Source organism: Tyto alba, unplaced genomic scaffold, assembly GCF_018691265.1.
Source record: "Tyto alba isolate M040663 unplaced genomic scaffold, T.alba_DEE_v4.0 Super-Scaffold_40, whole genome shotgun sequence".
NCBI lineage: Eukaryota > Metazoa > Chordata > Aves > Strigiformes > Tytonidae > Tyto > Tyto alba.
In genome coordinates, this window is record NW_024881316.1 from 37,194,599 (window position 1) to 37,222,116 (window position 27,518).

A 27,518-nucleotide genomic window follows, 5' to 3' on the forward strand; every position below is an offset into this window, starting at 1 on the left:
AGGAGCTTGGCACCTCGGGAGGTCAATGATTAAACTTTTGTACCTCTGTTTATAACCTCACCAAATCCCCTTAAATATCTCCCTCCCTATATATAATACTACGCAAAAATTGCCAATACTAAGCTTCCTGAAAACGTAAGAAAAAAATCTGACATGATTTAACAAATAGAGAAGAAAACTAGTCATCAATGACAAAGCCAGAATGCATTTATTTTATATACCATGCTGCATGAAATATTAATTTCTATTTTACATATTTATATAGTTCTATATTCTATTTCTACATCATAAAAATATAGCAGTATTGTATTTTCAGTTGCATTGATGAAGTATTTTTCAAAAAAAGTCTCTGTCTGCCAGACACTTTAGGTAGACTATTAAAAAAAAATATATATATATATATTTTCTTAGGATCCAATCCTTGAAGATGTTCAACTCCTCAAATGAATACTCAAGCTAATGCATTATTTTTAGTGCACAAAGGAGATATATAACTCATAGACAAAAATCTAACAGCTGAAGTTTATACATTACAAATGACTTTTTTCCCCTCTAACGTAAATGGGACTACTATTAAATCAAACTACCCTATCTGACAGAGACAAGAAGATTTACCAGAATTTTAGTACTACCAATTAAATGTAATACAAAAATATTCTCAGCCACAACTCCTCCAATCTGAAATGAGTTTTTACGCAAAATCTAGATTAGACAAGGCTGTTTTTATGTTAGGTATTAGTGGAACATCAGAGTAGCTGACAATATCAGCTGGTTTACAGATAAAAATTTAATTCCTTCCCAATGACTGCTCTTCCAGATGACTTCTTAGTGATATTCCTGAACACACATTCTAATAAGCCACTCAAATGTCCTAAAGCATAACACAAATGCATGCTGCATTGCAATTCAGTGTTTTATTAACGCAGCTTACCTGCAACCCTTAACAAATTTGCAAGTCCCAGGAGCTTAGCAGACTGTTTATAGTTTGTTGACGTCTGAGCAAGACAGTCCTTGATGAGACTAAGTCGATCTGAACATAAACGCACTGTTGGAAGAAAAACTGGTGTTAGAGACTGTACAAATGAACCCTACTGCTGTGTTTCTGGTTAACCAGTGTAGGTGCAGAATGAGCGCTAAGCAGTGTAAGAATGCAAACGCAATCTGAAAACCAGCCCAAAGTTACTTGCATGCAGATCCTACACTAGAATATATACAGCCCCAAACACTAGCAAGTCAAGCTGGTAAAGGAGGAAGAAGAGAGACTGACCTGAATGAAACACTTTTCTTTCAGATGTTCAGACTAAATGTTTCTAAATTTCTATGTCTAACCATATGCCTTTATAGATTTTTTTTTTAAATATCATTTTTGCGACATATGGTAATGAAGATTTTAAAAAATATGATATTAGGCATCTCAATAAGTGCAAAGCAGCACTCGCATAATAAAAACTCTGTTAATAAGTTCTGGAAATCAAATTAAACCAAAATAAATTAAGAATGGAGGAGCAGGAAAAACTTACACTTTAATTCTTAATATTTTATCACAAATACATTACTATACAGCAATAAAATGTTTTAATTCACTGATTGTAGAAGCAAGACTATTTGAAATATCTAACATAACTGGAAGTAATCTGAAATAATACCATGGGTCAAACACCTTAATTAAAGATGGACTTTCTTCACCTTTTATGTTCATGAGGAGTCTCCAAACCAGATTTTATTAAAATACATCATTATAGTAGTTCACAATCTTAACTGCTGAGTTTACTAAAAATACAAGTGAGAGGGTAAGCACTACAGAAAACTAAAAGCACAACTAAAAGTCGATTGCTAGTTGTTACTGTGGGAATAATTGACCCTTAATGTTATTTCAATGACATTCTATCAACATAACTGATCATTTACAGGCTTTCATTAAAACTTTAAAACATAATTTTAATCTTATTAGATTAATTTGATTTACATGAAAGATACTGAAGAAAGGGTAAGTTAGGATCATTAATGAAATTACAGGCATGATTTCACATATTCTAATTAATCTAAATCAGTTGTATTACACATACTGTTAATGCAACATTAAGTTGCCACTTTTTTTAAATTATACTTTCATGTCCACACCAATGAAGATGAAGAAAATACATGCAATTCTCTACAAACAAACTGACTAAAAATTAATTCTGCTTTAGAAGTCAACAGTGCAATATTGCAAGATCTAGAAATCAGACTTATTCTCAGTCCAGAAATGGTAAGATTTCTCAATATAACATATGGAGCACCAACTCACTTTTAAGGTATACTTGGAAAAAAAGAGAACAAAAAGACAACATGAAGTACCAACAGCCACTAAGAACATTCCCTTTGTTTTCCATAGAACCACAAGTGCTTTCCATAAATCCCAGTACTTCTCTGCACAATGACAGAAAAAAACCACTATCATTAGTACATTTCACTGGTACCCAGTGTTGTTCTCAGCCAGCTCTTTTAGAGTGCTTTCAATACCAGTGTTCCTGCACTTCGACATAGTTGCCCACTTACCATACAGCCAAGCCTCACTAAAAGCCAGGTAAATGAGGTCTATTGTATTTCTTTCACATACAAAAGTGGGGCTTTTTGTTAATAAAATGTACTGGGGTTTTGTGGCAAGGTTTTGGTAGTAGGGGGGCTACAAGGGTTGCTTCTGTGTGAAGCTGCCAGAAGCTTCCCCCATGTCTGACAGAGCCAATGCAGCTGGCTCCAGGACAGACCCACCGCTTGGTCAAGGCCGAGCCCATCAGTGACAGTGGTAGCAACTCTGGGATAACATCTTTAAGAAGGCTAAAAAAAAAAACACCTGCATCAGAAGAGCAGCGGGGAGAAAGGAGTAAGAATATGTGAGAGCAACAATACTGCAGACACCAAGGCTAGTGAAGGAGGGGGAGAAGGTGCTCCAGGTGCCAGAGTAGTAACTCTCCTGCAGCCCATGGGGAAGACTACAGTGAGACAGGCTGGGCCCTGCAGCCCATGGAGGTCCATGGTGGAGCAGACACCCACCTGCAGCCCATGGAGGACTCCACACTGGAGCAAGTGGATGCCCAAAGGAGGCTGTGACCCCATGGGAAGCCTGTGCTGGAGCAGACTCCTGGCAGGACCTGTGGCCTCATGGAGAGAGGAGCCCGCGCTTGATCACGTTTGATGGCAGGATTTGTGACCTCGTGGGGAACCCACGCTGGAGCAGTCTGTTCCTGAAGGACTAAACCCCGTGGGAGGGACCCACGCTGGAACCGCTTGTGAAGAGCTGCAGCCCGTGGGAAGGACTCATGTTGGAGAAGTTTGTGGAGAACTGTCTCCCATGAGAGGAACCCCAGTTGGAGCAGGGGAAGAGTTTGATGAATGCTCTTGCTGAGGAGGAAGGAGCGGCAGAGACAACTGCACTGCTCAGGGGAAGGAGGGACAGAAATCGGGAATGCAGTTGAGCTCAGGAAGAAGGGAGGCATGCGGGAAAGTGTTTTAAGGTTTGGTTTTATTTCTCATTTATCCTCCTCTGATTTGCCTAGTAATAAATTAACTTTTTCCCCAAGCCAAGTCTGTTTTGCCCATGACAGTAACTGGTGAATGATCTCCCCCTGTCTTTATCTCGACCCACAAGCCTTTTGTTATATTTCCGCCCCCCGGTCCAGCTGAGAAGGGAAGCAATAGAACAGCTTTGGTGGGCAGCTGGTGTCCAGCCAAGGGCAACCTACCATATAAAGCAATGAAGTTTGTGCCAAACTAACAATTTCTAAGCAGTAAAATACACTGCAATATATTCCATTTTCCCCTTTATCTCATTGTTCATAATCATAATTTCTTTCCAACTTCTGTTCAACAATTTTTCAGAGTATTAGAGTCAGAGAACCAAAACATATTTAAAGTTTTTAACTTAGAAATCAGAAGAAATACCTTGTAAAAGTTCACTTGTGTTGTCATTGGGTTTTATATACTTCAAAATGAAACAGCCCAGTGGAGACATGAAAACTGTCTGCACATGGAGTACCTCTCTCCCACCCATTATTTTTAAAGCTCATCGGCACATGAGCAAGTACAGATTATGTTGCAAATAAAAGGTGAGCTCAAACTATTTCTCCTGAAGTCATCAGGAGCTTCTGGTACTCAGTACTCTTATTATTAAAAAGTCCTGCTTAAAAGAAGTCCCAAAACACAGATTCCATCTACATACATCTTATCTCACATCAACTGAAAAATGTTTTTAAAAAATATTTTTTTTGGTATGTGCCTGTAACCTGTTTGGAGGTAGGTAAAAGACCCTTTAGTTTACTCATGCAACACTCATGCAAGAGTAAAGTATGTCATGCATATTTATGCCTGTGAATCAAGTAACCATTTAAAGAATAAAAACATGCAGTACCTTGTAACGGCAATATTTTCACACCAAATTCTTCAAGATAGCCAAGAGCACGAATGAGATCTAGCTCCTCCTGAATAGCACTTGGACAGTCTACAATAAGTTGCAGACAGCACCTAAATGGGAAGGAAACAAATAAATTTTTCTAATAATTGCTGAATAAATCTAAGGCAAATTTGTGGAAAAAGTTCACCTGTAAGGAGAGAGAAAAAAAAAACAACACACAAAACAACACCAAACCAAAAACCACCAAAAAAAACCTATAGTAATTTACTGTGCTTATGAAATGTCAAAATACTCACTAGTCCTGTAACATACATTCTAAGTGTTTGGCACTATCTCTATTACGACTCGCTAAACAATTTAACAAAATTCTATTCTTGGATGCTGCAATCTTCTTCACCTTGTTGTGATAAAAGTATCACCTAAACCCTCTTGAATGTAGACCTGCAATAAATTTAACAAAAGATGTTGAAAACATATGTACCTAAATATGTAATTTTTTAGCGAAATATTTCTCATATCCCTATTGTGTTTTGTGTTGCCATATACACTAGCTAAAAGATAAAAGTAAACTTCTGTAAAAAGGTTGATTGGAAGTGAAATGTTAAAGCCATTTTCACAAGTTGTTTCCTCAACTAGGTTCACCAAATGAAAAAAAAAGCCAATTAAAAAAACCCCACAAAATTCCTCTGAAGATGAATTAACACAGTTATTAATAGCACATTACTTTAAAGACACTTTTTTTTAAATCATATATTTTATTAATATAATGTTGACAATGAGCTTTTAGATAAATTTTTTAAACAAAACGTGCATTCTGGTACAGTGTGTTCATATGTAGTTTTATTAATACATGTTTAACAAAAAATCCACATGCAAAATAGTAATGATTTAAAATGCCTTAATTCATCAGTCACATTAACTCAGGGAAATACTCTAATTGTGCAATTTGTCATATGGCTTTTATCTCTACATGTTAATTAAGAGATAGACATGTATACATCAAAAATACAATTATTTGTTAGCTACATTCCCATCTGAACCGGTCACATTTTTCAGGATTACTGACAAACATTTCAGGGTGAAGTGGAGATTAAAATGGGAGTGAAAGGAAAGAGAAGTAGATAAAGAGAAGATAAACGCATTCGCCTGAAACAACGCATACAGGGAGGTTACTAGGAGACCTACACACTGTGATAATCACTCGAGGAAATAAGTTAAGTTACCATGAAACAACTGATTGGAGTAAAGATAGAAAAGGAACAAAACGTCTTATGAAACAGAATAAAACCCATCGTCACACATTCATAGCAAGCATTCTAGCTATAAACTGCATATTTTGAAATATCACTGTAAAACAATAAGAAAAATGTTGATCACAGAACCCTCCTGAGATATTAAAAACAATTATACTTTGTATTTCCAGAGCCTGCTAATGGAAGAGACTCTCAATAGGAGATTAGGTACAAAAAAATAGTAAGTATTATTATGACATCAAATCGGTTGTTCATAGTGATTACAGAATCACAGAATAGTTTCATTTGGAAAGGACCTTTAAAGGTCATCTAGTCTGACACACATTCCCACCCCTCCCCGCAATTCACACAGACATCCTCAACTGAATCAGGTTGTTCAGAGCCCCATCCAACCTGACCTTGAATGTTTCCAGTGATCGGGCATCTAAAACCCCTCTGGGCAACCTGTTCCTGCTTTTCACCACCCTCACCGCGAAAAACTTCTTTGTATCTAGTCCGAATCTACCCCCTTTCAGTATAAAACCAATACCCGTTGTCCTATCACAACAGGCCCTGCTAAAACATTCGTCCCCATCTGTCCTGCAGGCCCCCTTTAAGTACTAAATTTGTTAATCCATAAAACTTTATAGTAACTATTTTATTGAGGAAAACTAAATATCCTTTTTCAAATTAAGAAAACACAAACAACTTGACTGTATTACGATAATCAGTACTCAAAAAAAATGTGGCAACATGAACGTACATACCATTATGGGTCAAAAAGAATTTGTATCTTGAGGGGAAGAAAAGTAATTTGATCTTTTTCTCATAATTAGTAGGTAAGCGTACTCATGACTAAGTGAAAGTAATATTTTATAAACATGTCTTCTTTTGCAGTTGAGACAAGTATGTTTGGTTATGGGATTTTATTTTGTTTTTTGTTGTTTGGTTTATGGGTTTTGCTTGGGTTTTTTTGTTTGGTTGTTTGTTTTTTTAAATAAGTGCCTTAAGGAAAAAGGAAAAATCATTTGAACTAACACATAACAACAATACCAATGAAACAGCAAATTCTTAGACTAAAAGAAGGCTGGAAATATTAAGACATGACTCTGTTTTAAATATTTAGGGTAAACCAAGGCATCAATCTTCTACATAGGTAATAACCAATTATTTTACCTATCTTCATCTAAACTGTAAAAGAAAATACTTCCGTATCAATATCTATACATAATGAACACCCACACTGCAACCTCCAAGGATGCTCTATTCCTTTATGAAGAATTACTTGGCTTATTTCTTAATGTAACAGAGACAGATAGCCTTAAATGAACCCACAGAATCAGGAAAGACCAAAGTAAGGAAAAAAATGAAAAAAATCAGCAAAATGCTATTTTCTATTTTGATAGTAACTGGGGACCACAGTTGTGGTTCAATGCTGTTAACATGGAAGAGATTCAAATGACACACAAAAAGCTTCTTATCCACAGAGAAAGACTTACATGTTTCTTCTTCAACCTGAAATCTGTAACAAAATCATTCTAGCAGTCATGGATGGCAATGGTGTACACACACACCCCCCCCAGAAAAAAAAAAAAAAAAAAAAAAAAAAGTCTTACAGTAGCCAAAGGTATTATTGCCATTTACCATGTAACTTTACATGAGGAGAAATAAACCCATGTAAGACTGACCCCCTCTTACAGGGAAAATAAAATTAAATTTCAATTAAGAGAGCAGTAGGCATTTATGCATATGATAATTGTAAATATACCTGGCCAAATCCATACAGCTATCGGTCAAACTTGCTGAAGAATTGAAATATTCTCTGCCAGCAGCCAAAACTAGCTCGATACTTTTTGCATAGCTGACTCGGTACTGTGGCTTCCCTTTTGATGAACTTGGTAGATCCACTGACCAAATACTGCAATGCATCATTTGCCCAGCAAGGTGGATATTGTCTATACTGCTTGAGCATAAAAGACTTTCTGTGAGTATCTGAAAGAAAGAACAATAATTTAATAATCTGCAGCAGCAGCTTCAAGTAAGCTTATCTGCACTGTACGGAACAAATCCTTTTGCCTAACAGGATCTTTGAAGTCAAAAAAAGTATTTTCAGTCCAAGCGGAAAGTGTAAGTTCTACCAAGGAGAGTATTTCCACAATTTACTTGAGCAAAACTAAAATTAACTAGTAGCTAGTTATTTCCACTTCCTGCAGAAAAAAGCTTATTAACTGCCTTTTTACAGTGTGATGTAGAGATCAGAAATTATTTGTATCTACATTCTGAGGTGTTAATAAGGATGTAAAAATCTGAAAAGGCAGTTCAGTATTGAGACCTTAAAACCAGTAATATATGAGAAGAAATTTTGTCTCCTTGAAGAAAATAAAAATATTCAGAACTGAGCATATAAGATGTTTTAAGTTTCAAACAGGACTATCTTCAAAAAATGTATACTAATATAATGATGCATCTGCCACAAAACACCTAACTTACTTTCAGGTCAAAGTTTTGCCCACTTTGGGATTATTTTGAGTGTCTTAATTCCTTACAAATTTTTTTTTTTTTTTTTTTTAATACGGTCAGTGCTGTATGAACAAAGACCAATGTATTTTCTGAAATTATTAAATGCATATCACAGCTGCAGCAATATGACCTTTATCAAGGGTTTTAAATTTCATAGCAAATTAAACAGAATCAGTGAATCGCAGAAAAGCCCAGGTTGGATGGGACCTCAAAAGATCATCTGGTTGGACCTTTCATGGGAAAGGGAGCATAGATGAGATGATCTAGCACCCTGTCCAGTCACGTCTTGAAATTAAAGTAGTCCTTTGTTAGGAAGAATCTCTCCAAACAATCTCATGCTCTGGAAAGGAACACAGTTCAGTGCTGCTTAAAAAACATCATACAATTGGATCGTCTTCCACTTCACAATATATTAATCCTCAAGGAACACTGAAAGATGTAAAGTATGATAGCTCACCCTTCTTCCTTACATATCACATGCATACAATTTACCTGTCAAAATTTATGAACATGAAGTCCTTCAGGACAGGATTCACTTTGCATGCATGCAGAATAGAGTAAGCATCATCCTAAAGAAGATCCCAGTATAAACCTCACACATGATTGCAAATCCTTACTGCCTCATCAATTTCTCAATTTTGAAGTTATCAAAATATAATTGCATACAACAGCACTATATTTCAAAGCATTTTCAGTCTTCCTAGATCATTTTCCCGAAACCCTTGTTGTGCTTTTTTTAATCATCTGGTACAGAGGTTAAAAAATAATATTCATAAAAAACTTATATTAAGATCACTACTCTAAGTTCTAGTAAGCTCTAGTACTAGCATTTTTTCAAATGCACTTAAAAAAAAATTCCAAGTACACTAAGCCTTAGCCTATCACAAAACCACAAACATTAAATACACTGCAGTTCTCTCTGAGCAACTTCAAATTGTACAGCTACAAAGAAAGAGTGAATTTATGTAAGGATTAAATAGCATTGCTTTTTCCTTTCAATTTTTTTTTCTAATTTGCTTGAAAAACTTCTCCCAAGAGCTACATAGATTGGTAGCCATAAGCAATAAATCTACAAATTGTAATAAAGCACTTCTAAGCTTTTAAAAGATATGAATATTACAACACCGACTATAGCTGACATGACATTGTTTCTGTAATAAACTGAAGTATATTAAAGTGGAAATGTAGGTAAACAATACATGCCACAGAAAATTCTACATCAGTCCAATAGATGTCCTTTTCAAATATTAGTGACATAGGTTTGGGGTTTATGGACATGTAGGGTTGTTGTTTTTTTTCCCCTTCAGTGAAATTAGACTCATCAACCCACATTATTTTACTTCAACTGCAAGCAGTAGAAAGTCCATAATCCTATACTGATCTTGGATAATATTATCAAACCAGAACATCATGTTTAAGTAACACTTGGCTGAAGATATATTTTTGCTAAAGGATTTTTTATTTTCATTAGTTTTAAGTGTTTATTACTAAACAGATTTGTACACAGAACTACAAAGTCTCAAGAAGTTGATACAATTTAAAAATAAAGTTGAATTTAACACAAGATATGCAGTGTATTTATTAGAGGGGCTTTTGATGAAATCAAATAACACGAGAAGTTTCTGATTTGAATGAAAATAGTGTAAAAGAGCCAGCAGACAATCAAGTAATGTAACACATGAAAACGTATTTATATTTGTGAGCAACGGTATGACATGAAAATTTGTAGCTTACTTAGGAAAACATAAAACTCACCTCATAGCAAGTATCTGAATGTAAGCATGTATATACTTTCTGCTGCATGTCTAACATATCTTGGAGCAATTCCTTCCAGTGTGTCTCACTGACTGATGGTTGCCTACAAATATTAATTAAAAATAAAACAGTGTCTGTGGGATAAAGTTGTTTGATGACAACAATGCAGTACCCAAAGTGTTTTTTCTGTGGGATAAGACAGGGATTTAAGCAATCTTTACCAAGATCCCCCAAGTAGGTTTGGTAATTTCCAACAGTACATCAGAAAGTTAGAAGTGCTATCTTCCTGCTGATCCAAGAACAGCTGGTTAAAAACAAGTGTGTAACAGCAACTGAGGATCATTAAAGTGCTGTTCATTGTAGACAGTCTCAAAGGACTAATCAATTGCATGCAATCCCAGAAGAATAAAGCTGCAAATTTTTGTTCTTTAAACTATAATGGTATTCAGATACTTGACCTTCTGGACCCATGGATCTCTGTTTACTTGCAAGCTTCCTACACAAATTCACGTGCTCTATCAAAACTTTTACTAGTAAAAACACTAAGAAGGTTTTTGGACATTATCTTGAGCCTTTCAGATTAAAAAAAAGGACTTTTTAAAGCTCCACAAGCTAGTCCAGCTAATAGTGATTTTCTCATGTGGCATTAGCTTTTACTTTGGCAAAGCAAAGGGTCTCTATATTAAGTGAAAAATCAACATTTTTCCTACGGAGGCATTGACCTGATGTTTCTAAAGAACGGTTTTTAGAAGTCTTAAAAAGCTTTCAGCATGTCCAAGCTAAATACTACTCTACCATCACCAATAAGCTGTTCTGCATGTTTACTTTAAAGAAGGAAAAAAACAACCTACAGTGATGGCTGTTTTTCCCAGGGTTTAATTTTTTATCTGCTTATGCCAAGAGCTGTGTAATAATTCATCTACAGTTGGAAGATGAGTTCAATTAAGTAGTTTTTAAACAGAATAACTGAAAAATTATAGTGGAAATAAGAGGTAGAATCAATATGTAAAATCAGTAAATTACTCTATTACAAAATCTCCTAAGAAAATATGCCAAAAGAAAAAAAAAGAAAGCATTATTTTACAAATCCTACACTTTAAATAAAATTAAATAGGTCTTAAAAGGACCTCACTTACAATATGTTAAATTTTACCGTTCATAGTTTTGCAGTAGTTTGCTGCCAGTATGCCTTTTAGGCTTGTTTACTTGAACACGGACATACTGAAACAGTTTTGAAGCAATACAGAGTTTTTTTTGAATGTGGAGAATGCCACCAAAACACTAATCATGTTGATAATCAGTTTAACAAATGTGTTCTATATACACCATGTTCAGTTTGAATACTAGGGTTCCCTACCACAATAAAACAGGCAGGTACACACTCTGATGGTAAGTACTGTTACCTTATGGCCCTTTCCCCCTTATCTCCCATTCCCCTTTGAATACTAACTTGCGACCTGTGTGCCTTGTCAGCCTAATCATCAGCTTCTGCACCTCCTCGGCATTGTCCTTTGTGTCTTTCACATAGGAAACAGGTTTCTGAAGTCCATGTTTCTCCAACAGCTCTGACACGCTGTAAATGAATAGTCAACATTTTTAAAGCCTGCACAGTTGTACAACCACCTCTGCTGAAGGAGTCCTAAAGCTGTCTCAGACAACGGACTGCAAATGCAAATAACCTCCGTGAAGTCTGTAATGTTACTCTGGCTAATCCATACAGTTATTTGCTGAAAAAAAATAATACTGTAGGGTAAATGCATATCACCAAAAACCTAATGACATATCTTCACAACTTTTAGTTTTTGATGACTCAAAGGATTACAGAGTATCAAGATGAAAACAAATTCCCTGGGTAACCTTCTTCTCCCTCGAAAAAAAAAACCAAACTTTTATACTTTTATTCCAAGGAAAATATCTGTGCAGTTTTACAGTATTCAAATAGCTAAAACTATTCAAAATTTCCGAATTCTGAATACAGAAAAACTGACATATTATCTTGTTAACAGCACTGAAAAAAAAAAGATAAACATTCTTGCTGCTTTCTTGTCATATAAAAGTTCTTGGCTATCCCTAGTGACTTCTGTAAGAATACAGTATTTATTTGAGCAAAATTAAATACCTAAGAATTTGTTCCAGTTCATCTACTTCATCATGAAGAGTGTTGGTTTTGTCTGTTTCAGGCCTGCAAAGATATTATATAATTAAATATATACATATCCATACTTGTAATTTCTTCATGTAATTCATATTACACAGATATAAACAGTTTGAAACAGTCCTTGTTGAAAATCAAATATATGTTTGCTTGAAAAGATTAAAACTGTTGGCTTTTTGCTGGAAGTATAGCTAAAATTGGGAAGGTCCCTCAGTCTGCCAAGAACAGAACTTTTCCTTATTCCCTAGACTTTTCTCACACATTCTCCTTCCTACATGTAAAAGATATTGCGAGAAGAGTTTAATCTCCTCCTCATGCTTTAATTTTCTCAAAATTTATTTGTCCTTCATATAGGTCTTCTATAGAGAGATCTCTCTCACATGGCCATATTGCTGCTTATAAGCTAACTGCAAGATGCCACTGACTGTACCAAGACCAACAAGACCAGAAAGACAGCACTAACACTTGGTCTTAATTCACCAGAGTATAAAAGTCTAAAAAATGAATACAGAAGCCTTGGCCTAGGCTGCTATTTTAAATTATGTTTTGTTGCATTTTCTGGTAGAGTACATATACAGCACAAGCATACATGTGCACATATGACCACGGCAACTCAGACTGGAACAGAATATTCCAGTAAGATCATCTACCCTTTAGTGACTTAACAACTATTTTTAAAGCATTAATTCACAACTGTATTTAACATATCTAAAATATTTACAGATTAACTAGTTGAAAATGTTTACCCATATCCTCTTTGTGGAAGGCATTCCAAAATATCGTAACAGAGAGAGAGCTGGTCATCTCGTTCACAGCTATAAATACATTCCAATGCCGTAATCATAAGCTGGTCTTGATCAGGAATAATTTTTTGCTGACACTAGCAAGAAAAAAAAAGTGCATTATTTTTAGTTTTCTGTTTCTAATTCAACAGTTAAGTGTCTTCTGAATAGATAAAGGATGTGTACTCCAAGTAAATAAATTGTCTTCAGTTGTAACTAGAGTATCTCTTGCTAACAGTTAAACGAAGTACCTGCTGAAGTTACAATCTGAAACATAACGTGGCTGGTTTCCTACACTGCATACACTTGCAAGAAGTGGTATGCCATTATACCTTTTTTGAACTTGAGAGGTGGAGAGGGTACAGGCCAGAGGAAGGCAACTGCTGCAAACCCTTGTCAGACTTATTTGATATGTACAACAGTACCAATATACATAAAATAGCTGTGTTTTGCCTTCACTGGTTGATTTCTGTCCATACACTTAGAATGTTCAATAGTATGCAAAACTGTGCTTATATGCCCTGGAATAATTATATAAACTGTAAAAGCAGCATGAAATACTCATATGGAAGGTAACTCTTTCATATCCATTTTTTAAAAAGCAAGTATGTCAGGAATTTACTTTGAACACGTCACCAGAATATTACGTCAGAAGAAGAATTTTTACAACTATTTTTGTTCTACTAGGTCAAAATCATATTAGTTTGACAATCTCAAAGACAGTTCAGCTGCATCATAACTTATGCTGTAACACTTTTTAATTTTTTCTAAAACATAACAAATCCTGGCTCCAAGAAGAATGGAAAGATTAGAGAGACAATCTAATTTATAAGATGAACTAACCCAATTTATGAATTCACCTCACCAGGACAAGAATTTCCAAAGAAACCAGTAGAATTATTGGGGCTCTAAACTTACAGCAGGTCTTGAATTCTGAAATATCTTCAGAGGTAGAGTCAGGTCTTTCTTTGCTAATGTTACTAAGTATTCTTTAAAAAGTGAATTTGCCAGACCAGGAGACTGATTTTCACAGCGGTGGAGAAAAGGGATCATCCACTGATAAACATTCTTCACGTATTTTTCATCAGAGGACTGGAAAGCACAGTGAGTTACAAAGAGGAAAAAAAGAACAAGTTCAAGCATCGTTGTCCAAAACAAACAAGAAAACCAAAAACCAAACAGAACATACTTTGATCAATGTAACTGAAACAGTATTTTCACCTATCACAAACAACAAAACCTGACATTCACCACTGCCACGCAGAGCACTACATCATGAAGCACTAAACATTCCATCATCTTTCTGCTACCCAATGGCTCAGGGAAACCAAGCAGTACAAGAGTAAAGCCCATTACACGAGGAAGGCTTAGCTGTCTTCCTCCAGCAATTTCAGAATGAGTGAAAGATCAGCTTGCATCCATGTCAGAGGAGCATTAGTTTCAGTATACAAGAATGCAAGACAAAAACAAATGAGTGGTTACATAAATCCTAGCAAAATTTTGAAAAATCTTAGTGTTCTCTGCTGGTGCTTAGGTATTCTTAGAGAATTTCACAGCCCTGTTCAATCTCTATGTACTTTTCAACCTTTCCAAGAGGTCTTTTTCTATTCTGAAATGCCATGCATAGGCTAAACACACAGAAGATGAAAAACACACATATGCTGCAGAGGCAAATATTAAGATTTCTTTCCCAATATTTAAATCCACCAAAAAACATCCAAGGAAAACATTCAATGTTGTTGTATCTGCAGCACCATCAACAGCTGCGCTGAAGATCTTTTAGAAAGGGTCAATGAAAAAGCTCAATGCACAGCTTTCAAAAGACTGCATTTATGAACAATTTATTAATCAACGTATATTTACTGATTCATGTGAAACACTTACATTCTTCATTAACAGTCTCAGCTTTTCAATGTCTTTCATGTCTACAAGTTCCTTCAAAGTTAAGGTTCGATCACCATCAGTCTCATAAACTACTGTCTCAAGAGTGATGAGATTGTCACAAAGCACCTGCAGACCAGGAATATTCCTCTCCATGCCAAGACGAACAAGGGACAGAGCACAGTCCACCTGAAAAATAATTTAAAAAAACTCCTGCTGTGCAACTGCTTGTCAAACAACTTCAAATCCAGTCTGTCTCTTGTTTGTGTGTCTATTTTCTTACCCCATTCCTTTTGCTTAATAGGCAATTCTAAGTTCCTAGAAGTTTTTGTGGACTGTATATTCCCAAATGGACTGCTCTTCTCAGACTTACAAAGACCAGACAAAATGCTTAATCTTAGTGGATAATGCCATTACAGGCTTTTGACTCAAATGTATCCTATTGACACAAGTAAAGTAGGAGAATACTATTCCTTCTGGAGATCACACACGGAGTTACATCACATCATCTCACTGCATGGAATATGAAGGATTGATTTAAACTAAGATAATCAGTTAACTGGCTGAAGTTATGCATATCCCTGCATGTAACATGACTTTTCTAGCACACCATCAATTAATAGTCTTAAATGTTGTATTTTATTTCACAGAAGTTAATGAGAGTCTTCCCTGGTGACTGAAAGTATCTTTCTATGAAAGATTCTGTTTCAATTTCAAAGAATGCAATATTGGCTGTATGTATTCAGCGAGGCAGACAGAAGTCTGGAAGACTAGAATGAGCCTTCATTTATAGGTTAGTAATTTAATTGATCCTTGACATTTGCTTTTATTTCTTTACCTACTGATAGACTGTTAAGATCACAGGGAACTATGGTTAAAGAGCCTTGGAGGACTGCAACCTTGAATAAAAGAACTCACCCGTCAGAATTAACTCAGTGAAACTTCCAGCCAACCTCCTTTTCATGTAGCTAATATGCATTGAGAAGCAATACTGAAGTACACCAGTGATGAGCTCTATTCTTACTTACAATGCTTATCCTTACCACATAGAGCTTCAAACATTTTTAAAATATGAAGAAAATAAAGCAAAAGTAAGCTGCATGGTAGTCCCACAGACACACAATAAGCCTGACAGAAAGCAACCACGACAGTATTACATATTGGCATATGACAGTGACACATGTGACTGCCACATATTGATACCTATATGACACAGTATCACATGGCAGATAATAAAACATGCTTCCCAATACTCTGTGCACAACATTCCCTCCCTTAGTTACAAACATAAAATGTAATGATAAAATATTTTTCATGGACTATGGAAGTGCTACTGTCTGCTGAAAGGGAGTCTACTGGCTTCCTACTCATTCCTATGGATCAATAATTTGGCTGAGTAAACTTTACAGTAAGCATAAGTACACTGCAAAAGAAAAAAATACTTCGAAAGCCATAATGAAGATTGAGAAACCGTTTCTATTACTGAGGGAAAAGCATCCCATTAATACTCATTAAGACAGGATTCTGTTGAAGAAGGCTGAACAGCCCAAGTGAGCCATCATCATCTCCTTATTGCTTTTCTCACCTGCATCGCATATTTTTCAATTTCCTGTGCTCTGTTCAAATACCAATCAGTAACGAGATCTACTGAAAGGTCAGTAGTCCTGTACTTCAACAACTCAGGTTGTGTTTCATATAGAAATTCACCTTCATCTTGTAAACTGGGTTCAACAATTATCCTATAAAAAATAAAAAAAAATAAGGATATGTTTAAGCATTCAGTTGCTTGCATTTTTTTTCACATCAGTCTTTTTCCTAAAATTTCTGGTTCTTCTGAAAGAAAATGATACAATCTACCAGTAATCTGATGAGACTCAAATGCCAATCACAGAAAGTGTTAAATTTTGTCAGCAAAGTAACTAGTAAGAGAAAGATCATGGAGGAAAGAATCCTCCCTACTAAAGACACAGGTATGCCCAACCTCTGCCTTCCATGTGTTCCTCACACAGTGAAAGGCAGTTTTGTGATCCATTAATGCTTACGATAATCTTATGGCTGACAAGTAACAGAGGAAGGAAAAAAAAATTAATAAAATCAGCATTTCCAACAGTAACCTCTCCCTCACTCACATTAATTTGTGAAAGTTACTCATCACATAATTATACTGAACATCATGCTGTAACATGAAAGTGTTTGGTGACTCTCACTAAGAGAGCTGAAAACGCAACTTAGTGTGTACAAAAGTAAGAAGTGAGTCCTACTGGGTACTTCCCACATTTTAAAAATTAGTAAGTAAATTCTTTATCTGAAACGTGCACAACTAATAGAAAAGAAAGCTTTTTGCTTTTTTATATACTTACCTGCATTCTGCTTTTTCACACCAGTCTTCTTCACGATGTTTCTGTTCATTCCAGGGAAGAATTTTCAACGTCCCCTGCTTGTAACTAGTGTAACAGAAATGGGAAGTTTTACACAGTTTTTATTTTCTATTTTAATTGTGATGGCATTCAATAAATGGAACACAAAGCATATGAAAGTATTGCAGTGAATTCATGTAATTCAATTGAAGTATCAATTCTTTAAGGTTTATCACCTCTTAATGCACCTTTACGAGTGTCATTTTGCCCATATGATCTTACCTTTACAAGCATATATTCCACCTATGTCATTAAAGATCCATTTTAAAAAATTTAAAAATAAGTTTATTTTCTTACTGACTACACCTTAAAAAAAAAAAAAAAAACACTACATGCTTTAAGAATTTTTACCACTTCTCAGTAAGTATTTTGACTTCATATGCTGTCAAAGACTGACATGAGTAAAAACCTATGATCTTCACATATTAAAAATGTAATTCCTCAAATTTTAGCACAAATCCTTGTACTGAAACGAAACAAGATATGCCCTGCTATACTCATCTTCTCAATTAAATTTAAGGTGGTTTTCTGATCACAAACTTCCACAGTGAAACATTCTCTAAATATTGAGGTTGAAGTAAAAAAAAAAAAAAAAAATTCCGTTTAAGATGCAGATTAGGAACACCACAGGATATTACTACATTGATTAGTTATGACTTGTTGTAGGCTAGTTGTTTAAGCAGCATAAAACCCAAGACAACCAAGTCAAGCTATGTAGAACATAAACTAAGAGGAAAGAGAAGAGCCATATAGTTTCTGACATTTGTAGAGATAAGAAACAAACCACATACAAAGTAAAGATACTAAAGTTTCAGCATAGTGGAACAATAAACTATTTTAAATCTCATTAATTTTCCCCTGACCCTGATAATAAACAGCAATACCAATACCACATGGACCATTCCTATTTATAAATTGACAGCTGACACAATCTTCTCCTCCCGTGAAGAATAGCACTGTAACTCAGTAGCTTAAGACCAAACACAATTCCAACAAACAAATCAATTTCACAATATAGTAAGAGTCAAAACAACAAACTAAAAATCATTAACTCCATCTCATTTAGCAGCAGCCAAACACATTTAATAAAGCAAGGTATATCCACACTAACTGTCCTGGCCTGTACACATACACATTTCTCCCAGAAGGGCAGCCATACTTTCTTTCCCTCCTCTGTATACTAACAAATAATACACTGTATTTTATTACAGTAATTCCTACCCTCCAAATGAAGCATACAGTAGAAATCCAGCAATAAATTGGCAGAGACATATCTGCAGGCTATAAAAGTCAAGAGAAAGCAGAAGAGAAGATAGAAAACCGCTCATTCCTGTGTATCAGCTATAGTAACATCTGTGGTCAATTCCAGTTCAGCTGGAGAAAATGCTCTACAGCTATCTTTATAATTAGGCACCATGTCATAACATCATTGAAAAATTATTAATAAAGAAAATTATCAATTAAAATTTATGGTACAAGCACCAGGAATAAAATTAGTTTCTGATTTTGAGAAGATTCATCATCAGCCCAAATATTTTGGAGACTCTGACAGGGCAGAGGGATGTTGTTTAAGTCTTAGGTACTGTAATATATCAATTAATTTTAAATATTAACGTTTAAAACCAGGTTCATAAAACATGACCTTATTAACGTAGTTTAAATATCATACATGAGAATGTTATTAATATGGAAGGCCCAGTTTGTAGTGAAAAAAGTTACCTTTATCAACTGAAATGCCAAATAACAGAAAAGCCAAAATATGATTAACACTCCCTTTCAAAACATAAAATCAAGACAGTACAAACAGGTCTTTATGTTATAATCAATATTGCTCTGCTTTTCTGTGTTCTATTAAACATAGAAGAAAACTGGACAAAATTTTATTGTCCAAGACAATTTCTTTACATAGTAAAATTCTGCCATTCACTTCCCAGCAGGTTTAAGACGGCATTTCAGGGTGGACTGGTTGACTGTTTTGTGTGGATTTTGTTTTGTTTGAGAAGGATCTTTTTATTTATTTATTTATTTAAATATTAACATGCCTTCTTACTGGGTGGGGCGGGACCAAACCACACCAAACAGGAAAACAAGAGCTTTTATACAGCAGAGGAGAGACAAGGGTTTCATTTTAGAAGCTGTTTCAAATCCCATCTGCAAAATTTTAGCACAACTACTATGAGAGAATAACATTAAGAGGAGATTTTCAGGTACCAACTTAAATTCCACATTACAGATAGCTTTTTTCCTTAACATTAGCTACATATACTAATACCTTAACTACAAAGCTTAAGCTAAGATTTTGTTATTTTATTGTATTAAAAAAAATAAAAGCCACTCAGATACAGTATGGGCCTGTAAGACTTGAGCATATCAAATCAAATCATTTTAACAATCTTTTACTGATAAACATCAGAGGTGAATAGAGGTTGAGTCATTGGCAAGGACCAGTTGGCAGTGAAAGTTCTCAAAGGAGCCTGAGGGCTTGGGCAATTTCAGAAGCTGAAAAATCACAGAGCCAAGCTGAGAGGAACACTCACACCACATCCTACTCTTCCCTTAGTCTCCTTCCTGTAACTCCACTAAGAACAGCATCAACAGCACTGGGTAACCTGTAAAACAAAGTCAGCCTCTCCCTGTCAGTCTCGAGATGACCCCTTCTTAAGACAACATACTGGCTGAGTCACCATCCCAGGAGGTATTTAAAAAGACATGTAGAGGTGGCACTTGGGGACATGCTTTAGCGATGGCCTTGGCAGTGTTAGGTTAACAGTTGTACTCTAAGATCTTAAAGGTCTTTTCCAACCTAAATGAATCTATAATTCTATTAAAGAGAACACAGACTGTCTCCCTACTGCTTCCTTCTAAACTTTGGCTTTTGCATGAGTCTCTGAAACACCTAACTGATGGAGGAGCAATAGGAGGGATACATGACAAGTAAATAATTATATCAAGATCCATTAGAAAACAGCTGCAGATACCATTTATTGAATTTAGTCTGAGAACAAATTTGTCTTCCAAGTAGTCACTTTCAGGCTGTTAATGGCCCTCCCAAGTAAGAGCATCCCATCTGAATAAGTCTTCTCGTATAACTTCAGAGCTCCAGGAGAAACTTTGGGGAAAGCTGCTCTAGTTTGACTGCTCTTTCACTGGTTGTTTTTGTTGTTATTGAGAGAAAGAAGTCAGGAAAATAGTAAGGAAGAGGTGTACACATTTAATGGATATTTAAACTTCAAAATTCTCTTCTTTTGGCTAACAAATTTTTAAAAAGAAAATCACTAGAAATAAGACAGCAGAAGCTTAAAACACAAATTTAAAGCCACCTATGCACGAATATGGGATCTGAATGACAATAAACCAAGATATTCCAAAACTCACACACACTCTCCTAATGCTACTATCCCTCACTATGAGACCTGAAGGGGGAGGAAGACGGGGGGGGGGGAAATCTATCAATCCAAGCCTGTACTGCCAAATAGTACATTGAACACATTCTTTTTTAACTAAGCTGCCACATCCTGTATACTTGCATAGACGTGGCAAAGTTACATTCTGGAATTACAGCTCCAGTTAAAAAATTTTCTTAACAGATTAAATAGCACAAAAAGTTTATAGTTAATGTTGGCAAAAATTGCAAATTTTCTTAACTGACCTGAATATCAGGATGAATTATATGTTTCTTCCATCTGATTATTTTTAAAATATAGAGTCACTTTCCTGATCCAGATAACAATTATTAGAGACTAAACAGTTTAATTTTTATGCAAGCAAGAGGCAAGAGTAATCCACCCTGCCTTCAATCAAAAGTTACTAGAAAACCCTTCTTTTCACAGACTGATGAAATTACCTATCCAGCCCTTCTCCCCAGCCCATTCCAGAAAATAATCTTTATTTCCCTCTCCCCATCTAAAAGTAGGTATTTTCTTCCCTATTCCGGTAACACAAAGCACACATGGGTTTGCCTTTACATTATAACTGCTTCAAACATATTTTTTTTTACAAATACATTTCAAAATTGAGTCCCAATTAACAGAAGTCATATATTAAATACAAACTCCATTGAAAATAACTTCTCCAACACCTCACTATGGCTTATAGTTTCAACTAAATTTGAAAGTTTTCTGCTTTAAAAAAATGCTTGCTAAGAAAGGTCTCACTCAATTCACGCTCCTAGGCTTTGCTCTCTTTTTTTGACAGTTGCTTTGCTTCCCCCTTTCCCCTCACCTCCAAAATCCATCAAATGAGGAAGCAATGTGCAACTCTGCCTCCATCTGCCTACCTTAATCAACAGGGTACAATAGAAAAAAAGTTGAAAAGTACAGAGACAAGGAAGATGAATGACTAAAGGGAAGAAGTCTGTGATCATCCCTGCTGTAAAAGCCAGAGCAGTTTGAAGAATCCTACAAGAAAACAACCAATATGTTAAGATTGATATCAAATTGTTCATTTTTTCATTTTACTTAAATAGGAAATGACATTTCACTGTTTTTACTTCATACAAGGCTGCAATCACTGATGAGACTAGCAGGGCCTCATTTAAAATAAACAACAGCAGATACTGTTCTACAGCATATGCAGCTAAACTGTTAACTACTTGCCGCATGACACAGAAAATAAAAACACCATATATTTGGGTTGAAAAATAGAAAGAATTCTTGGAATAAAGTGTTACAAAAGTCTACTATGTCTAGAAAATATCTAGTTCAGGAATATCTGAGCCATATTTAGAGACACTTGAAAAACTTCTGATAAATGTTACCCTTTGCTTGCCTGTACCTATTTTTTTTCCCTTGGCAACTGCTATGGGCCATCTGCCTTCTGGCCAAATCTACCAAGACCAATGTCATGTTTCAGCACAAGATTTTGCAGAAATGAAACCTACAGTTGTCCAGACACATCCATTCAGGAAGTACTATAGGCATACTTCAAAAGTCTTTTATAAAAGCTCATTAACAGACCTCAATACAAAATGCTAAAAGGAAAAGGCTTTTCAGTTCATGGGAAAGAATCATCAGGCAGTGCAACCTTAACTGGAAAAAGTCTACTCCATCTTTTTTCCCTTCTCACATCAGAAAAAGCTGTTAAATTCTTTAAAGTGAGTTGTATGGATAAGCCACAGAAAATTCTTTTTGAAGTATTTTCTGCTCCAGCTAGATTTGCCATTTTTAAAGTATTCAGGTTCACCATAGCAATAAATTGAGAAAGGAATTTTAGATGTTTAAAGCTCTCACCAAGAGTCAAGCAGCACCCTGTAATGCTTAAAGAAAACAAACACACAAATCAAGAAAAAGGTACAACTGCAAAATATCTCAACTTAGTAGAAATCAGCAAATATGGAAAGTCAGTATTAGCAGATACACTTCTTGCTAAATGCACATAAAACCCCCACAAAACCCATACCACTCAGAGCTGACTGCTATCTTCATTCACCTTAACAACACTAAAAGAAAAAAAAAAAAAAATCCCATACTCCCTTCTGGTCCCTATATGATTGTATACAACTGCCCTTACTTTCCCTTTTCATTCTGAAGAGTTTAGAAAAACTTCGCATTTGAATTCAAATACAAGGATTGGAATAAACCAGTCTTGACACTAACAAGGGATGGGAGATCCCTGTACCCGAGTCCTTTATAAAGGTAAAGGAATTATTAAAACTTTGTATTTATCACAAGGTTTTTTCTTAACCAACAGTTACGTTTTATCACAGCTATTTTTTTTTTCCTCAAATTTCCATTATCAGTAACTCCAGTGACTCATGCAAAAACAGCAACAAAACTTTGGATAAAGTAGCTGTTAAAATGGAAGCAAGTCAGTTGAGAAAGACTTCAGGCATCAAAACACCATTGCAGTCTGCAAACTCAAAAATATAAACGCAGATGGAGCAGATTAAAAAAAGAGGTACACACATGAGCACATATATGCAAAGAGGTAAGGCTTCCATTTTCCTATAATGCTTTAGTTTACAACACATGTGCAGCAAAACCAGCTGATCTGGGACACATCGGAACCCCCACATATAGCCTGCACAAAATACATAAATCTAACTGGTTTGGAAATGGTGAATTTAGCATGCACATGTAGCCTGCTGTATGTGCTACATACACTCTATGCTACGGCATCCAGAATTCGTCAGTCTCTCTGTATACACTACACAGCTTTGCAGTTTTGTTCTAGCAACTGAAATCCCAGAGGTGAGAGACATGTGCAAGTTAAGTCTGCACTACTGTGCAGGAGGCACTCAGCCGAAATTCCAGATATGGGGACAGATCACTGCAGTCACTAAGGCAGGTGGCTGCCTTCTCCAATTAAAAGAAACTATCAGCTATACCATACCACAACTCTACAGAAATATTAGCATGGGGTTTTTACCTTTTCTATTTTTTTTTCCCCAAGCCACTGCTCCCCACGCACCACTCCCCCTTTATCCTGTTCTTTTCGTTTCAAGAGAATAAATATGATTGGAGCCCAGTATGGAGGTATTCAACTCTATTTCTTCAAAAAGAGCTGACTTTCCCTGTATTGCTCTTTTCACTCTATTGTTTACGTTGGCTCGGCAATTCTTCCTATTCTTTTCTCTCACAAAAGAGGTCCAATGCTATTGTAGTTTCTGTATCCTACCAACCGAATTTATTCAAACCTGCAGATTATTTTTCTCTCAAAGGACAGGCTTTCAAAAGAGGAAGGTCTAATTCAGTTTTAAGGTCAGACTCAAATTCTTTCTATTACCAATGGCAACTGTGTGGGTTTTTTTTTTTCCTTCAGGCATTTCATACAGAAGACCTGTCTCTGAGACTCATCTAGCTGAGGATTAGAATGTTGGTTTTTTTTTTTTAAATCTTCTCCCTTGTAAACTTGCGCCCATCAAATCCAGACTCCAAGGCAAAAGGCAATTCACGACAACACATTTATGGAACAATATCTTTTTGCTGAAAGACATGTGCGTTTTTAAAAGTAGGTTTGGGCTTTTTCCTAAAAATATTTTGGGACTAAGGGAAAGTTTGCCTTTTTGTTTTTGTGAGAAACAAGCCCACATATATATATAAAAAAAGATTTTACTGGGGACAAAGTCAGTGGAGCAAAGAATACAGCTCTGGGCTCAATGGCATGCCCTCTGGAGCCAAAGGGGCTCCCTTTTATCGTATAAAAGGTTACATATTCATCTACTCTAATACATATGCATCACTACTCCAAGAATAGGGAGGGAATACTACAATTAGTTCCGAGAAATCATTAACATGTCCCCCACTCCAAATTCCTCCCGTCGCGCTTGCGCAGTGCTCCCTGGTGGTCGTGGGCCGGGGTCTTCAGATGAAGGCTCGTTCGTCTTCTTCACTGTGTTCACTAGCTGACCCTTACTTCTGTGCAGACTCAGTCCTGTAGTCACATACACCTTGTCCTTCAAGACTGGGCTCATTTGCAGCTCCTTTGTCTTTATGCCTCAGTGGTTTCAGTTCTTCTCTTATCTCAAGGACAAGAGATACCAGAGGTGGCCCATCCTATTCTTTCTCATTCCATTGCAAAGGAGTTACCATCCTTTGATATGGACCATCTGGTGAGCATCCCAAGGAGGGGGGGGGGGGGGGCGCACGGCTGTCGGGTTGGTGTTTCCTTGGATCAATTCCCCCCTTTTCCCAGTAGTAAATTCTTTTACTTTTCTTAAAATTTAGATTGTTGTACTAATAACTTTAGCCTAACTCAATAAAAGTAATTGTTTAATTACTTTTAGCAAAAGCAAAATTCTTCTGTTATTTATCACATTTTTAAATCATGTCTTACTGTCTGAAAAAATAATGTTATAAACATTAATTATGCATTTGAAAGCTTGGGTGTTACATACTGGAATAGTTCTGAATATAACACATTTAAGTAAGATACCAAGTATTGATCTGTTAGAGGTGAGAAAAACATATATGAAAGATATTGAAAAAAAAAAAAATAAGGTAATGTTGCCATCAAATAGCATTCTTATCCACTCAAAATTATTTTCAGCACTGTGCTTGATTCCAATTTTATTATGTTTATTTTTAAAATTACCTCAAATTTATGTTTTGTGGTAAGAGAAATATAAAATCCTGAATCTACAAGTACTATTTTCCCCCGACAACACTTATAAAATTACTAGAATTTATGACTTCCATATTTTACTGTAGGTACACTGTAAATTATTTTAGATTTACATTCAAATTAGTACTTCCATAATACCACTAAATGCAGATATGGAAGCATTAAAAATAAGCTATATAATACATATAGTTGCATATATGCAGGATCTGCAAGGAAGTTTCAGAAAATATTCTTTTTTAATTTAATCCAGAAACTCATTTGTCCAAAGTCTCTATCTTTTCAGATAGCAATGGGGACATCAATGCTAGGTTCTGTTGCCCTGCAATTCTTATGGCTCTGAAAAATTTTTATTATGTTACAATTATTCTATAACTGAGGTTAAAATATAGTAAGAAATGCATCCCAGATATGTAGTCTTCACCAGCTATGATATGTATTTCATTTTTCATATTGCATGAAAACATTATTTTCTACCATCATAGTAGCTTGGTAGTGAATGAGTAAATGCAACTATGGAACTAGTTACATAAGAATATAGGAATATCCATAGACCATGTGACAAATTCATCAAGACTGAGTTACAGCTGGTGCTACTAATAGGAAAGCTATCCCAGGCGCTTCTGGCTGACACATTTAACTGCCCTTCAGACTTCCTGCTGCATACATTGCAATGACAGGTCTTTTGAAGCAACTCTGCTACCAGAGGAGAAAAGTTATATCTGATTTTGCATAAACAAATCAAGCTATGTTTTAATGATGTGGTTAACCCTCAATAGAATCTGGGGAGGAACTTTTTTTCCTAAAACAACCTAAACTGAACAATCTAATCAACAGAACAGTCAACCAACACGACACAACTGCTGTTTAGAAGCTTGCAGTGTGTTTTGTTTTGTTTTTTGTTGTTTTTTTTTTTTTCTCTTGGTGTATACAATTAAAATTGTGAGGCAATAGCTTTCACAAAATCAAAATGAGCTATTTTAAAGACAAAGCTGAACTCTGAGTAAGATCAAAGCTGTCTGCCACCATATACTGGAAATAGTCCTTCAGAACTGTAAGTTTATAAAGCATAATGAATGCTCACAATTGAAATTTTGTTCTAAACCCTGTAAAAAGGCTACAAACAAGTAAGACAATGGGAGCAATACACTTCCATGAGAAGGCTGGGGTAAGGCAAGCCAAGGTACAGAAGACAGAAGACACACATGGTAGATAAAGACAGGACAAATCAGGCATAAACAAACCAGAAATATAAAAAAAAAAATCCTGCTAAGGCCCTGTGGATAAACTGCACAGGCACACTGTTCTGCTCACGTGCTGTAGGAAGGAATGCAAAGGCTGCTACTGGCCCACCTGAAACTTTCTCCATGCTTAACACATGCAGCTCTCCGCCTTCAAGTGTCCAGTCACCAACCACTTTGGTGGCCCTCTGCTGAGCTCACTCCAGTTTACTGATGTCTTTCCTGTACTGGGGGCCAGTATTCTAGATGCAGTTGAAAGAGTGACAAAGTCCGATTGCTCAGTCTCCTGGCTGTGCTTCTGTTCATGCAAGACAACATCATGCTGGCCTCTCCTGTTGGATCATGCCCTGTTTGTGCCCAGCAGAACTTCCAGGTCCTTTTTAGCAGAGTGGCTTCCCAGCCTGCCAGCCTCCAGCCTTTATTATTGCAAAAGTTTCTTCAGTTGCAGCAACAGGACTTTGCATTTGTCCTTCTCCACCTCACCAAGGCTCTTGCTGGCCCATTCCTCCAGGCTGTCTAGGTCCCTCTAAATGACAACTTGGCTCCAGCATAGCAGCTCCTGTGAAACTTCCCTCCTTCCTCGGTGACAGCTCATGTTCTCCACGGCTCCCTCATAGCTTCAAGTTCTCATTCTCCTCTTCGAAATCTCATCACAATTATTATCTACAGTACTTTTGCCAGCTCACTTTCTGCAGCAGCCTTCCAGCTACAGTGAGCTTCTCCTGATGCTTTCCCAGATCCCCACATAGGCCAGTTTGCAGAAGAGCTTCTCTTCCTCCAAACCACTGCTTTTATATGGACCACAAGAACCTGCCCCGCTCCTACCAGAAGTCAATCCAGAAAGGAATACCAGTGCCATCATAACAAGTTAATCTTTCCCTCAAAAGTTAGCTTTTGTACTTCTTAGTGGCAAGTAAGAGCTGAGATGATTTTTTTTTTTCCGAACACATCCTTTAAATAATATTAACTAAATTGATCCCACTACCTCTAAAATGCTTTTCTTCTTTCACTTAAGGCAGGCAATAAAATAAGGAAAATAAGTGCATATAAAACTTATGCCTTTCTTACTTATTTCACTGTAGCTCTA

General features: G+C 36.0%; 1 protein-coding gene across 2 annotated transcripts in view; it reads right to left on the reverse strand.

The window, feature by feature from the left end:
• The window catches only part of NBAS (NBAS subunit of NRZ tethering complex), a 178,948-nt gene that overhangs the window by 110,547 nt on the left and 40,883 nt on the right, over positions 1 to 27,518 (reverse strand). For both annotated transcript variants that reach the window (XM_042803171.1, XM_042803170.1), the window contains exons 22-32: positions 17,076 to 17,159; positions 16,301 to 16,454; positions 14,719 to 14,904; positions 13,753 to 13,926; positions 12,799 to 12,932; positions 12,017 to 12,079; positions 11,348 to 11,470; positions 9,898 to 10,000; positions 7,391 to 7,614; positions 4,388 to 4,500; positions 932 to 1,045 (exon numbers count right to left, since the gene is read on the reverse strand). In XM_042803171.1, the coding sequence (XP_042659105.1) occupies positions 932 to 1,045; positions 4,388 to 4,500; positions 7,391 to 7,614; positions 9,898 to 10,000; positions 11,348 to 11,470; positions 12,017 to 12,079; positions 12,799 to 12,932; positions 13,753 to 13,926; positions 14,719 to 14,904; positions 16,301 to 16,454; positions 17,076 to 17,159 (1,472 nt within the window). The remainder of the gene's footprint in view (positions 1 to 931; positions 1,046 to 4,387; positions 4,501 to 7,390; positions 7,615 to 9,897; positions 10,001 to 11,347; positions 11,471 to 12,016; positions 12,080 to 12,798; positions 12,933 to 13,752; positions 13,927 to 14,718; positions 14,905 to 16,300; positions 16,455 to 17,075; positions 17,160 to 27,518) is intronic.